This window comes from Carcharodon carcharias, chromosome 10 (assembly GCF_017639515.1).
Source record: "Carcharodon carcharias isolate sCarCar2 chromosome 10, sCarCar2.pri, whole genome shotgun sequence".
NCBI lineage: Eukaryota > Metazoa > Chordata > Chondrichthyes > Lamniformes > Lamnidae > Carcharodon > Carcharodon carcharias.
Window position 1 is genome coordinate 130,531,799 of NC_054476.1, and position 14,042 is coordinate 130,545,840.

The following is a 14,042-nucleotide window of genomic DNA, read 5'->3' on the forward strand; positions in this document are numbered from 1 at the left end:
TTCAATGCCATCCAAAACTGGTGGGCACCACAGGAACTGGATTGCTTGGACAATTTGGAAAATAGCTTGATTTGATAATGACCTTTTTAACATTTGGTTGTTTACTGCTTGAGCCTCTGCAAGTGAGGAGCCTTTTAGATTATTTTTTATGGGTTGACGATCTATACACCAACCCATAGAGAAGATAGCTGAACAATTCTGTTGTTGGAATTCATTAGCAAACACAAAGTGGACAAAGTCTCCAGTTTCGATTGGCACAGTTTATATTTCACTTCTTTTCTATTTTTACTTAGTTCTGTTGAAGGGTCATAAGGACTCGAAACGTTAACTGTGTTCCTCTTCGCAGATGCTGCCAGAACTGCTGAGTTTTTCCAGATATTTTTGTTTTTGTTTTACATGAGGGATTGTTTTGATCAGGAAGGATTGGAGAATGGATTGTCAGCCTGAATGAGTGGATGTCGTGCTCAGGTCCCTGTAGTTGGGCCTACGTTATTTTTTTTATTCGGAGCGTCGAGACAAACGATCACCAGCAGCTCCAAGAAACAAAAATTGTGCTTCCAAAATCTCTTCGAGCCAATGTAAACTACTCTGTAGGTATTTTCCAGTGCGGTGAGAAGGTGTCTGCACCGGCAGGAACTGCAGGAGGCCTGAGGCCTTGTCCGTTGCCAAGGGAATCGCGGCCCCGCCCCCTGTTCCTCCGGTAACCGGAGTGAGGCCGGAGAAATGGCGGAATGTGATGGTGAGAGGGTGGAAGCGATTTACCGAACACGGGACCCTGTGAAAAACCTCCGGATCCGGTACAGAGCGATACTGAATGATGCCGGGAACGGACGGTCAGGTTGCGGAGGATTGAGATGAATGCAGGGTCTGGGGGGAGTGAGATTAATGCAGGGTCTGGGGAATTGAGATGAATGCAGGGTCTGGGGGGAGTGAGATTAATGCAGGGTCTGGGGAATTGAGATGAATGCAGGGTCTATGGGGAGTGCGGGAGTGAGATTAATGCAGGGTCTGGGGAATTGAGATTAATGCAGGGTCTGGGGGGAGTGCGGGAGTGAGATTAATGCAGGGTCTAGGCGAAGTGAGATTAATGCAGGGTCTGGGGGGAGTGAGATTAATGCAACGTCTAGGGGGAGTGAGATTAATGCAACGTCTGTGGAGGGAGTGCGGGAGTGAGATTAATGCAGGGTCTGGGGGGAGTGAGATTAATTCAGGTTCAGGCGGGAGTGAGATTAATGCAGGGTCTATGGGGAGTGCGGGAGTGAGATTAATGCAGGGTCTGGGGAATTGAGATTAATGCAGTGTCTGGGGGTAGTGCGGGAGTGAGATTAATGCAGGGTCTGGGGGGATTGAGATTAATGCAAAATGCAATGTCTGTGGAGAGTGCGGGAGTGAGATTAATGCAGGATCTGTGGAGAGTGCGGTAGTGAGATTAATGCAGGGTCTGTGGAGAGTGCGGGAGTGAGATTAATATAGGGTCTGGAGGGAATGCGGGAGTGAGATTAATGCTGGGTCTGGGGAATTGAGATTAATGCAGGGTCTGGGGGGGAGTGCGGGAGTGAGATTAATGCAGGGTCTGGGGGGAGTGCGGGAGTCAGATTAATGCAGGGTCTGGGGGGTGTGCGGGAGTCAGATTAATGCAGGGTCTGGGGGGTGTGCGGGAGTCAGATTAATGCAGGGTCTGGGGGAAGTGCGGGAGTCAGATTAATGCAGGGTCTGAGGGGTGTGCGGGAGTCAGATTAATGCAGGGTCTGGGGGGTGTGAGGGAGTCAGATTAATGCAGGGTCTGGGGGGAGTGCCCGAGTCAGATTAATGCAGGGTCTGGAAGAAGTGCGGGAGTCAGATTAATGCAGGGTCTGGAGGGAGTGCGGGAGTCAGATTAATGCTGGGTCTGGGGGGAGTGCGGGACTGAGATTATTGCAGGGTCTGGAGGGAGTGTGGGAGTCAGATTAATGCAGGATCTGGAGGGAGTGCGGGAGTCAGATTAATGCAGGGTCTGGAGGGAGTGCCGGAGTCAGATTAATGCAGGGTCTGGAGGGAGTGCGGGAGTCAGATTAATGCAGGGTCTTGGGGGAGTGTGGGAGTGAGATAAAAGCAGGGTCTGGAGGGCGTGCGGGAGTCAGATTAATGCAGGGTCTGAAGGGAGTGCGGGATTCAGATTAATGCAGGATCTGGAGGGAGTGCGGGAGTGAGATTACTGCAGGGTCTAGGGGAAGTGAGATTAATGTAGGGTCTGGGGGGAGTGCGGGAGTCAGATTAATGCAGGGTCTGGGGGGAGTGCGGGACTGAGATTAATGCAGGGTCTGGAGGGAGTGCGGGAGTGAGGTTAATGCAGGGTCTGTGGGGAGTGTGGGGGTGAGATTAATGCAGGTTCTGTGGGGAGTGCGGGAGTGAGATTAACGCAGGGTCTGTGGGGAGTGTGATTAATATAGGGTCTGTGGGGAGTGAGATTAATGCAGGGTCTGGGGGGAGTGAGATTAATGCAGGGTCTAGGGGGGAGTGAGATTAATGCAGGGTCTGGGGGGAGTGAGATTAATGCATGGTCTGGGGGGAGTGAGATTAATGCAGGGTCTGGGTGGAGTGAGATTAATGCAGGGTCTGGGGGGAGTGAGATTAATGCAGGTTCTGGCGGGAGTGAGATTAATGCAGGTTCTGGCGGGAGTGAGATTAATGCAGGTTCTGGCGGGAGTGAGATTAATGCAGGGTCTGGCGGGAGTGAGTTTAATGCAGAGTCCGGGGGGAGTTAGTTTATTACCGGGTCTGGGGGAAGTGCGGGAGTGAGATTAATACAGGGTCTGGGGGGAGTCCCGTAGTGAGATTAATGCAGGATCTGTGGGGAAAGTGCGGGAGTGAGATTAATGCAAGGTCTGTGGAGAGTGCGGGAGTGAGATTAATGCAGGGTCTGTGGGGAGTGCGGGAATGAGATTAACGCAGGGGCTGAGGGAGTGAGATTAATGCAATGTTTGGGGGCAATGAGATTAATACAGGTTCTGGGGGGAGTGCGGGGGTGAGATTAATGCAATGATTGTGGAGGGAGTGCGGGAGTGAGATTAATGCATGGTCGCGGGGAGAGTGAGATTAATGCAGTGTCTGTGGGGACTGCGGGAGTGAGATTAATGCAGGGTCTTGAGGGAGTGTGGGAGTCAGATTAATGCAGGGTCTGGAGGGAGTGCGGGAGTGAGATTAATGCAGGGTCTGGAGGGAGTGCCGGAGTCAGATTAATGCAGGGTCTGGAGGGAGTGCGGGAGTCAGATTAATGCAGGGTCTTGGGGGAGTGTGGGAGTGAGATAAAAGCAGGGTCTGGAGGGCGTGCGGGAGTCAGATTAATGCAGGGTCTGAAGGGAGTGCGGGATTCAGATTAATGCAGGATCTGGAGGGAGTGCGGGAGTGAGATTACTGCAGGGTCTAGGGGAAGTGAGATTAATGCAGTGTCTGGGGGGAGTGCGGGAGTCAGATTAATGCAGGGTCTGGGGGGAGTGCGGGACTGAGATTAATGCAGGGTCTGGAGGGAGCGCGGGAGTGAGGTTAATGCAGGGTCTGTGGGGAGTGTGGGGGTGAGATTAACGCAGGGTCTGTGGGGAGTGCGGGAGTGAGATTAACGCAGGGTCTGTGGGGAGTGTGATTAATATAGGGTCTGGGGGGAGTGAGATTAATGCAGGGTCTGGCGGGGAGTGAGATTAATGCAGGGTCTGGGGGGAGTGAGATTAATGCATGGTCTGGGGGGAGTGAGATTAATGCATGGTCTGGGGGGAGTGAGATTAATGCAGAGTCTGGAGGGAGAGAGTTTAATGCAGAGTCTGGGGGGAGTGAGTTTAATGCAGATTCTGGGGGGAGTTAGTTTATGACCGTGTCTGGGGGGATTGCGGGAGTGAGATTAATGCAGGGTCTGGGGGACTGCGGGAATGGGATTAATGCAGGGTCTGGGGAGAGTGCGATTAATGCAGGGTCTGGGGGGAAGTACAGGAGTGAGATTAATGCAGGGTCTGGGGGGAGTGTGATTAATGCAGGGCCTGGGGGGAGTACGGGAGTCAGATTAATGCAGGGTCTGGGGTGCGTGAGATTAGTGCAATGACTGGAGGAGGTGTGTTAATGCAGGGTCTGTGGGAGGAGTTCGGGAGTGAGATTAATACAGTGTCTATGGAGGGAGTGCGGGAGTGAGATTAATGCAGGCTCGCGCGGAGAGTAAGATTAATGCAGGGTCTGTTTGGAGTGCGGGAGTGAGATTAATGCAGGGTCTGAGGGGAGTAAGATTAATACAGGGTCTGGGGTGAGTACGGGAGTGAGTTTAATGTCTGGTCTGTGGGGGGAACGCAGGACTGCGATTAATGCAGTGTCATGGGGAGAGTGAGGTTAATACAGGGTCTGCGAGGAGTGCGCGATAGAGATTAATGCAGGGTCTGTGGGGAGTGCGGGAGTGAAATTAATGCAGGGTCTGGGGGGAGTGAGATTAATGCAGGGTCTGGAGGGAGAGAGTAATGCAGAGTCTGGGGGGAGTGAGTTTAATGCAGATTCTAGGGGGAGTTAGTTTATGACCGGGTCTGGGGGCTTGCGGGAGTGAGATTAATGCAGGGTCTGGGGGACTGCGGGAATGGGATTACTGCAGGGTCTGGGGAGAGTGCGATTAATGCATGGTCTGGGGGGAAGTACAGGAGTGAGATTAATGCAGGGTCTGGGGGGAGTGTGATTAATGCAGGGTCTGGGGGAGTGCGGGAGTGATTTAATGCAGAGCCTGGGGGGAGTACGGGAGTCAGATTAATGCAGGGTCTGGGGTGCGTGAGATTAATGCAATGACTGGAGGAGGTGTGATTAATGCAGGGTCTGTGGGAGGAGTTCGGGAGTGAGATTAATGCAGTGTCTATGGAGGGAGTGCGGGAGTGAGATTAATGCAGGCTCGCGGGGAGAGTAAGATTAATGCAGGTTCTGTTTGGAGTGCGGGAGTGAGATTAATGCAGGGTCTGAGGGGAGTAAGATTAATACAGGGTCTGGGGTGAGTACGGGAGTGAGTTTAATGTCTGGTCTGTGGGGGGAACGCCGGACTGCGATTAATGCAGTGTCGTGGGGAGAGTGAGGTTAATACAGGGTCTGCGGGGAGTGCGCGATAGAGATTAATCCAGGGTCTGGGGACAGTGCAGGAGTGAGATTAATGCAGGGTCTGGGGACAGTGCAGGAGTGAGATTAATGCAGGGTCTGGCGTGAGTGAGATTAATGCAGGTTCTGGCGGGTGTGAGATTAATGCAGGGTCTGGCGGGAGTGAGAAAAATGCAGGGTCTGGGGGGAGTGAGTTTAATGCAGAGTCCGGGGGGAGTTAGTTTATTACCGGGTCTGGGGGAAGTGCGGGAGTGAGATTAATACAGGGTCTGTGGGGAGTCCCGTAGTGAGATTAATGCAGGATCTGTGGGGAAAGTGCGGGAGTGAGATTAATGCAAGGTCTGTGGAGAGTGCGGGAGTGAGATTAATGCAGGGTCTGTGGGGAGTGCGGGAGTGAGATTAACGCAGGGGCTGAGGGAGTGAGATTAATGCAATGTTTGGGGGCAATGAGATTAATACAGGGTCTGGGGGGAGTGCGGGGGTGAGATTAATGCAATGATTGTGGAGGGAATGCGGGAGTGAGATTAATGCATGGTCGCGGGGAGAGTGAGATTAATGCAGTGTCTGTGGGGACTGCGGGAGTGAGATTAATGCACGATCTGGGCGGAGTGCGGGAGTGAGATTAATGCAACGTCTGTGGGGGGAGAGTGGGAGTGAGATTAATGCAGGGTCGTGGGGAGAGTGAGATTAATGCAGGGTCTGTGGGGAGTGTGGGAGTGATATTAATGCAGCGTCTGGCGGGAGTGAGATTAATTCAGGGTCTGGCGGGAGTGAGATTAATTCAGGGTCTGGCGGGAGTGAGATTAATGTAGGGTCTGGCGGGAGTGAGATTAATGCATGGTCTGGGGGGAGTGAGATTAATGCAGGGTCTGTGGGGAGTGCGGGAGTGAGATTAATGCAGGGTCTGGGGAATTGAGATTAATGCAGTGTCTGGGGGGAGGGCGGGAGTGAGATTAATGCAGGGTCTAGGGGAAGTGAGATTAATGCAGGGTCTGGGGGGAGTGAGATTAATGCAATGTCTGTGGAGAGTGCGGGAGTGAGATTAATGCAGGATCTGTGGAGAGTGCGGGAGTGAGATTAATGCAGGGTCTGGGGGGAATGCGGGAGTGAGATTAATGCTGGGTCTGGGGAATTGAGAATAATGCAGGGTCTGGGGGGAGTGCGGGAGTGAGATTAATGCAGAGTCTGGGGGGAGTGCGGGAGTCAGATTAATGCAGGGTCTGGGGGGTGTGCGGGAGTCAGATTAATGCAGGGTCTGGGGGGAGTGCGTGAGTCAGATTAATGCAGGGTCTGGGGGAAGTGCGGGAGTCAGATTAATGCAGGGTCTGGGGGGTGTGCGGGAGTCAGATTAATGCAGGGTCTGGGGGGTGTGCGGGAGTCAGATTAATGCAGGGTCTGGGGGGTGTGCGGGAGTCAGATTAATGCAGGGTCTGGAGGAAGTGCGGGAGTCAGATTAATGCAGGGTCTGGAGGGAGTGCGGGAGTCAGATTAATGCTGGGTCTGGGGGGAGTGCGGGACTGTGATTAATGCAGGGTCTTGAGGGAGTGTGGGAGTGAGATTACTGCAGGGTCTAGGGGAAGTGAGATCAATGCAGGGTCTGGGGGGAGTGCGGGAGTCAGATTAATGCAGGATCTGGAGGGCGTGCGGGAGTCAGATTAATGCAGGGTCTGAAGGGAGTGCGGGATTCAGATTAATGCAGGATCTGGAGGGAGTGCGGGAGTGAGATTACTGCAGGGTCTAGGGGAAGTGAGATCAATGCAGGGTCTGGGGGGAGTGCGGGAGTCAGATTAATGCAGGGTCTGGGGGGAGTGCGGGACTGAGATTAATGCAGGGTCTGGAGGGAGCGCGGGAGTGAGGTTAATGCAGGGTCTGTGGGGAGTGTGGGGGTGAGATTAATGCAGGTTCTGTGGGGAGTGCGGGAGTGAGATTAACGCAGGGTCTGTGGGGAGTGTGATTAATATAGGGTCTGGGGGGAGTGCGGGGGTGAGATTAATGCAATGATTGTGGAGGGAATGCGGGAGTGAGATTAATGCATGGTCGCGGGGAGAGTGAGATTAATGCAGTGTCTGTGGGGACTGCGGGAGTGAGATTAATGCACGATCTGGGCGGAGTGCGGGAGTGAGATTAATGCAACGTCTGTGGGGGGAGAGTGGGAGTGAGATTAATGCAGGGTCGTGGGGAGAGTGAGATTAATGCAGGGTCTGTGGGGAGTGTGGGAGTGATATTAATGCAGCGTCTGGCGGGAGTGAGATTAATTCAGGGTCTGGTGGGAGTGAGATTAATTCAGGGTCTGGCGGGAGTGAGATTAATGTAGGGTCTGGGGGGAGTGAGATTAATGCATGGTCTGGGGGGAGTGAGATTAATGCAGGGTCTGTGGGGAGTGCGGGAGTGAGATTAATGCAGGATCTGTGGAGAGTGCGGGAGTGAGATTAATGCAGGGTCTGGGGGGAATGCGGGAGTGAGATTAATGCAGGGTCTGGGGGGAATGCGGGAGTGAGATTAATGCTGGGTCTGGGGAATTGAGATTAATGCAGGGTCTGGGGGGAGTGCGGGAGTCAGATTAATGCAGGGTCTGGGGGGTGTGCGGGAGTCAGATTAATGCAGGGTCTGGGGGGAGTGCGCGAGTCAGATTAATGCAGGGTCTGGGGGAAGTGCGGGAGTCAGATTAATGCAGGGTCTGGGGGGTGTGCGGGAGTCAGATTAATGCAGGGTCTGGGGGGTGTGCGGGAGTCAGATTAATGCAGGGTCTGGGGGGAGTGCCCGAGTCAGATTAATGCAGGGTCTGGAGGAAGTGCGGGAGTCAGATTAATGCAGGGTCTGGAGGGAGTGCGGGAGTCAGATTAATGCAACGTCTGGTGGGAGTGCGGGAGTAAGATTAATGCTGGGTCTGGGGGGAGTGCGGGACTGAGATTAATGCAGGGTCTTGAGGAGTGTGGGAGTCAGATTAATGCAGGGTCTGGAGGGAGTGCGGGAGTGAGATTAATGCAGGGTCTGGAGGGAGTGCCGGAGTCAGATTAATGCAGGGTCTGGAGGGAGTGCGGGAGTCAGATTAATGCAGGGTCTTGGGGGAGTGTGGGAGTGAGATAAAAGCAGGGTCTGGAGGGCGTGCGGGAGTCAGATTAATGCAGGGTCTGAAGGGAGTGCGGGATTCAGATTAATGCAGGGTCTGGAGGGAGTGCGGGAGTGAGATTACTGCAGGGTCTAGGGGAAGTGAGATTAATGTAGGGTCTGGGGGGAGTGCGGGAGTCAGATTAATGCAGGGTCTGGGGGGAGTGCGGGACTGAGATTAATGCAGGGTCTGGAGGGAGCGCGGGAATGAGGTTAATGCAGGGTCTGTGGGGAGTGTGGGGGTGAGATTAATGCAGGGTCTGTGGGGAGTGCGGGAGTGAGATTAACGCAGGGTCTGTGGGGAGTGTGATTAATATAGGGTCTGGGGGGAGTGAGATTAATGCAGGGTCTGGGGGGAGTGAGATTAATGCAGGGTCTGGGTGGAGTGAGATTAATGCAGGGTTTGGGGGGAGTGAGATTAATGCAGGGTCTGGAGGGAGAGAGTTTAATGCAGAGTCTGGGGGGAGTGAGTTTAATGCAGATTCTGGGGGGAGTTAGTTTATGACCGGGTCTGGGGGATTGCGGGAGTGAGATTAATGCAGGGTCTGGGGGACTGCGGGAATGGGATTAATGCAGGGTCTGGGGAGAGTGCGATTAATGCAGGGTCTGGGGGGAAGTACAGGAGTGAGATTAATGCAGGGTCTGGGGGGAGTGTGATTAATGCAGGGTCTGGGGGAGTGCGGGAGTGATTTAATGCAGGGCCTGGGGGGAGTACGGGAGTCAGATTAATGCAGGGTCTGGGGTGCGTGAGATTAATGCAATGACTGGAGGAGGTGTGATTAATGCAGGGTCTGTGGGAGGAGTTCGGGAGTGAGATTAATGCAGTGTCTATGGAGGGAGTGCGGGAGTGAGATTAATGCAGGCTCGCGGGGAGAGTAAGATTAATGCAGGTTCTGTTTGGAGTGCGGGAGTGAGATTAATGCAGGGTCTGAGGGGAGTAAGATTAATACAGGGTCTGGGGTGAGTACGGGAGTGAGTTTAATGTCTGGTCTGTGGGGGGAACGCCGGACTGCGATTAATGCAGTGTCGTGGGGAGAGTGAGGTTAATACAGGGTCTGCGGGGAGTGCGCGATAGAGATTAATGCAGGGTCTGGGGGGAGTGCAGGAGTGAGATTAATGCAGGGTCTGGCGTGAGTGAGATTAATGCAGGTTCTGGCGTGAGTGAGATTAATGCAGGTTCTGGCGGGAGTGAGATTAATGCAGGGTCTGGCGGGAGTGAGAAAAATGCAGGGTCTGGGGGGAGTGAGTTTAATGCAGAGTCCGGGGGGAGTTAGTTTATTACCGGGTCTGGGGGAAGTGCGGGAGTGAGATTAATACAGGGTCTGGGGGGAGTCCCGTAGTGAGGTTAATGCAGGATCTGTGGGGAAAGTGCGGGAGTGAGATTAATGCAAGGTCTGTGGAGAGTGCGGGAGTGAGATTAATGCAGGGTCTGTGGGGAGTGCGGGAGTGAGATTAACGCAGGGGCTGAGGGAGTGAGATTAATGCAATGTTTGGGGGCAATGAGATTAATACAGGTTCTGGGGGGAGTGCGGGGGTGAGATTAATGCAATGATTGTGGAGGGAGTGCGGGAGTGAGATTAATGCAGGGTCTGGGGAATTGAGATTAATGCAGTGTCTGGGGGGAGTGAGATTAATGCAATGTCTGTGGAGAGTGCGGGAGTGAGATTAATGCAGGATCTGTGGAGAGTGCGGGAGTGAGATTAATGCAGGGTCTGGGGGGAATGCGGGAGTGAGATTAATGCTGGGTCTGAGGAATTGAGATTAATGCAGGGTCTGAGGGGAGTGCGGGAGTCAGATTAATGCAGTGTCTGGGGGGTGTGCGGGAGTCAGATTAATGCAGGGTCTGGGGGGAGTGCGCGAGTCAGATTAATGCAGGGTCTGGGGGAAGTGTGGGAGTCAGATTAATGCAGGGTCTGGGGGGTGTGCGGGAGTCAGATTAATGCAGGGTCTGGGGGTGTGCGGGAGTCAGATTAATGCAGGGTCTGGGGGGAGTGCCCGAGTCAGATTAATGCAGGGTCTGGAGGAAGTGCGGGAGTCAGATTAATGCAGGGTCTGGTGGGAGTGCGGGAGTAAGATTAATGCTGGGTCTGGGGAGAGTGCGGGACTGAGATTAATGCAGGGTCTTGAGGGAGTGTGGGAGTCAGATTAATGCAGGGTCTGGAGGGAGTGCGGGAGTCAGATTAATGCAGGGTCTGGAGGGAGTGCCGGAGTCAGATTAATGCAGGGTCTGTAGGGAGTGCGGGAGTCAGATTAATGCAGGGTCTTGGGGGAGTGTGGGAGTGAGATAAAAGCAGGGTCTGGAGGGCGTGCGGGAGTCAGATTAATGCAGGGTCTGAAGGGAGTGCGGGATTCAGATTAATGCAGGATCTGGAGGGAGTGCGGGAGTGAGATTACTGCAGGGTCTAGGGGAAGTGAGATCAATGCAGGGTCTGGGGGGAGTGCGGGAGTCAGATTAATGCAGGGTCTGGGGGGAGTGCAGGACTGAGATTAATGCAGGGTCTGGAGGGAGCGCGGGAGTGAGGTTAATGCAGGGTCTGTGGGGAGTGTGGGGGTGAGATTAATGCAGGTTCTGTGGGGAGTGCGGGAGTGAGATTAACGCAGGGTCTGTGGGGAGTGTGATTAATATAGGGTCTGGGGGGAGTGCGGGGGTGAGATTAATGCAATGATTGTGGAGGGAATGCGGGAGTGAGATTAATGCATGGTCGCGGGGAGAGTGAGATTAATGCAGGGTCTGTGGGGAGTGTGGGAGTGATATTAATGCACGATCTGGGCGGAGTGCGGGAGTGAGATTAATGCAACGTCTGTGGGGGGAGAGTGGGAGTGAGATTAATGCAGGGTCGTGGGGAGAGTGAGATTAATGCAGGGTCTGTGGGGAGTGTGGGAGTGATATTAATGCAGCGTCTGGCGGGAGTGAGATTAATTCAGGGTCTGGCGGGAGTGAGATTAATTCAGGGTCTGGCGGGAGTGAGATTAATGTAGGGTCTGGCGGGAGTGAGATTAATGCATGGTCTGGGGGGAGTGAGATTAATGCAGGGTCTGTGGGGAGTGCGGGAGTGAGATTAATGCAGGGTCTGGGGAATTGAGATTAATGCAGTGTCTGGGGGGAGGGCGGGAGTGAGATTAATGCAGGGTCTAGGGGAAGTGAGATTAATGCAGGGTCTGGGGGGAGTGAGATTAATGCAATGTCTGTGGAGAGTGCGGGAGTGAGATTAATGCAGGATCTGTGGAGAGTGCGGGAGTGAGATTAATGCAGGGTCTGGGGGGAATGCGGGAGTGAGATTAATGCAGGGTCTGGGGGGAATGCGGGAGTGAGATTAATGCTGGGTCTGGGGAATTGAGATTAATGCAGGGTCTGAGGGGATTGCGGGAGTGAGATTAATGCAGGGTCTGGGGGGAGTGCGGGAGTCAGATTAATGCAGGGTCTGGGGGGTGTGCGGGAGTCAGATTAATGCAGGGTCTGGGGGGAGTGCGCGAGTCAGATTAATGCAGGGTCTGGGGGAAGTGCGGGAGTCAGATTAATGCAGGGTCTGGGGGGTGTGCGGGAGTCAGATTAATGCAGGGTCTGGGGGGTGTGCGGGAGTCAGATTAATGCAGGGTCTGGGGGGAGTGCCCGAGTCAGATTAATGCAGGGTCTGGAGGAAGTGCGGGAGTCAGATTAATGCAGGGTCTGGAGGGAGTGCGGGAGTCAGATTAATGCAACGTCTGGTGGGAGTGCGGGAGTAAGATTAATGCTGTGTCTGGAGGGAGTGCCGGAGTCAGATTAATGCAGGGTCTGGAGGGAGTGCGGGAGTCAGATTAATGCAGGGTCTTGGGGGAGTGTGGGAGTGAGATAAAAGCAGGGTCTGGAGGGCGTGCGAGAGTCAGATTAATGCAGGGTCTGAAGGGAGTGCGGGATTCAGATTAATGCAGGATCTGGAGGGAGTGCGGGAGTGAGATTACTGCAGGGTCTAGGGGAAGTGAGATTAATGTAGGGTCTGGGGGGAGTGCGGGAGTCAGATTAATGCAGGGTCTGGGGGGAGTGCGGGACTGAGATTAATGCAGGGTCTGGAGGGAGCGCGGGAGTGAGGTTAATGCAGGGTCTGTGGGGAGTGTGGGGGTGAGATTAATGCAGGGTCTGTGGGGAGTGCGGGAGTGAGATTAACGCAGGGTCTGTGGGGAGTGTGATTAATATAGGGTCTGGGGGGAGTGAGATTAATGCAGGGTCTGGGGGGAGTGAGATTAACGCAGGGTCTGGCGGGGAGTGAGATTAACGCAGGGTCTGGGGGGAGTGAGATTAATGCATGGTCTGGGGGGAGTGAGATTAATGCAGGGTCTGGGTGGAGTGAGATTAATGCAGGGTCTGGGGGGAGTGAGATTAATGCAGGGTCTGGAGGGAGAGAGTTTAATGCAGAGTCTGGGGGGAGTTAGTTTATGACCGGGTCTGGGGGATTGCGGGAGTGAGATTAATGCAGGGTCTGGGGGACTGCGGGAATGGGATTAATGCAGGGTCTGGGGAGAGTGCGATTAATGCAGGGTCTGGGGGGAATTACAGGAGTGAGATTAATGCAGAGTCTGGGGGAGTGCGGGAGTGATTTAATGCAGGGCCTGGGGGGAGTACGGGAGTCAGATTAATGCAGGGTCTGGGGTGCATGAGATTAATGCAATGACTGGAGGAGGTGTGATTAATGCAGGGTCTGTGGGAGGAGTTCGGGAGTGAGATTAATGCAGTGTCTATGGAGGGAGTGCGGGAGTGAGATTAATGCAGGCTCGCGGGGAGAGTAAGATGAATGCAGGGTCTGTTTGGAGTGCGGGAGTGAGATTAATGCAGGGTCTGAGGGGAGTAAGATTAATACAGGGTCTGGGGTGAGTACGGGAGTGAGTTCAATGTCTGGTCTGTGGGGGGAACGCAGGACTGCAATTAATGCAGTGTCGTGGGGAGATTGAGTTTAATACAGGGTCTGCGAGGAGTGCGCGATAGAGATTAATGCAGGGTCTGAGGGGAGTGCAGGAGTGAGATAAATGCAGCATCTGGCGGGAGTGAGATTAATGTAGGGTCTGGCGGGAGTGAGATTAATGTAGGGTCTGGCGGGAGTGAGATTAATGTAGGGTCTGGCGGGAGTGAGATTAATGCAGCGTCTCGGGGGAGTGAGACTAATGCAGGGTCTGTGGGGAGTGCGGGAGTGAGATTAATGCAGGGTCTGGGGAATTGAGATTAATGCAGTGTCTGGGGGGAGTGCGGGAGTGAGATTAATGCAGGGTCTAGGGGAAGTGAGATTAATACAGGGTCTGGGGGGAGTGAGATTAATGCAATGTCTGTGGAGAGTGCGGGAGTGAGATTAATGCAGGATCTGTGGAGAGTGCGGGAGTGAGATTAATGCAGGGTCTGGGGGGAATGCGGGAGTGAGATTAATGCTGGGTCTGGGGAATTGAGATTAATGCAGGGTCTGAGGGGAGTGCGGGAGTGAGATTAATGCAGGGTCTGGGGGGAGTGCGGGAGTCAGATTAATGCAGGGTCTGGGGGGTGTGCGGGAGTCAGATTAATGCAGGGTCTGGGGGGAGTGCCCGAGTCAGATTAATGCCGGGTCTGGAGGAAGTGCGAGAGTCAGATTAATGCAGGATCTGGAGGGAGTGCGGGAGTGAGATTACCGCAGGGTCTAGGGGAAGTGAGATTAATGCAGGGTCTGGGGAGGGAGAGATTAATGCATAGTCTGGGGGGAGTGAGCTTAATGCAGAGTCTGGGGGGGAGTTAGTTTATTACCGGGTCTGGGGGGATTGCGGGAGTGAGGTTAATGCAGGGTCTGTGGAGAGTGCGGGAGTGAGATTAATACAGGGTCTGTGCGGAGTGTGGGAGTCAAATTAATGCGATGTCT

At 54.0% G+C, this 14,042-nt stretch overlaps 1 protein-coding gene across 5 annotated transcripts in view; it reads left to right on the top strand.

Moving 5' to 3' along the window:
- Positions 1-401: 401 nt before the first annotated feature.
- Positions 402-14,042, top strand: part of mks1 (MKS transition zone complex subunit 1) — a 117,196-nt gene continuing 103,555 nt past the window's right edge. For 2 of the 5 annotated variants that reach the window (XM_041198262.1, XM_041198261.1), the window contains exon 1: positions 403-797. In XM_041198262.1, the coding sequence (XP_041054196.1) occupies positions 724-797 (74 nt within the window). In that variant the 5' untranslated portion in view covers positions 403-723. Of the gene's footprint in view, positions 798-14,042 lie in introns of all 5 variants that reach the window. The other 3 variants (XR_005944284.1, XM_041198260.1, XM_041198264.1) reach the window with 3 other exon arrangements.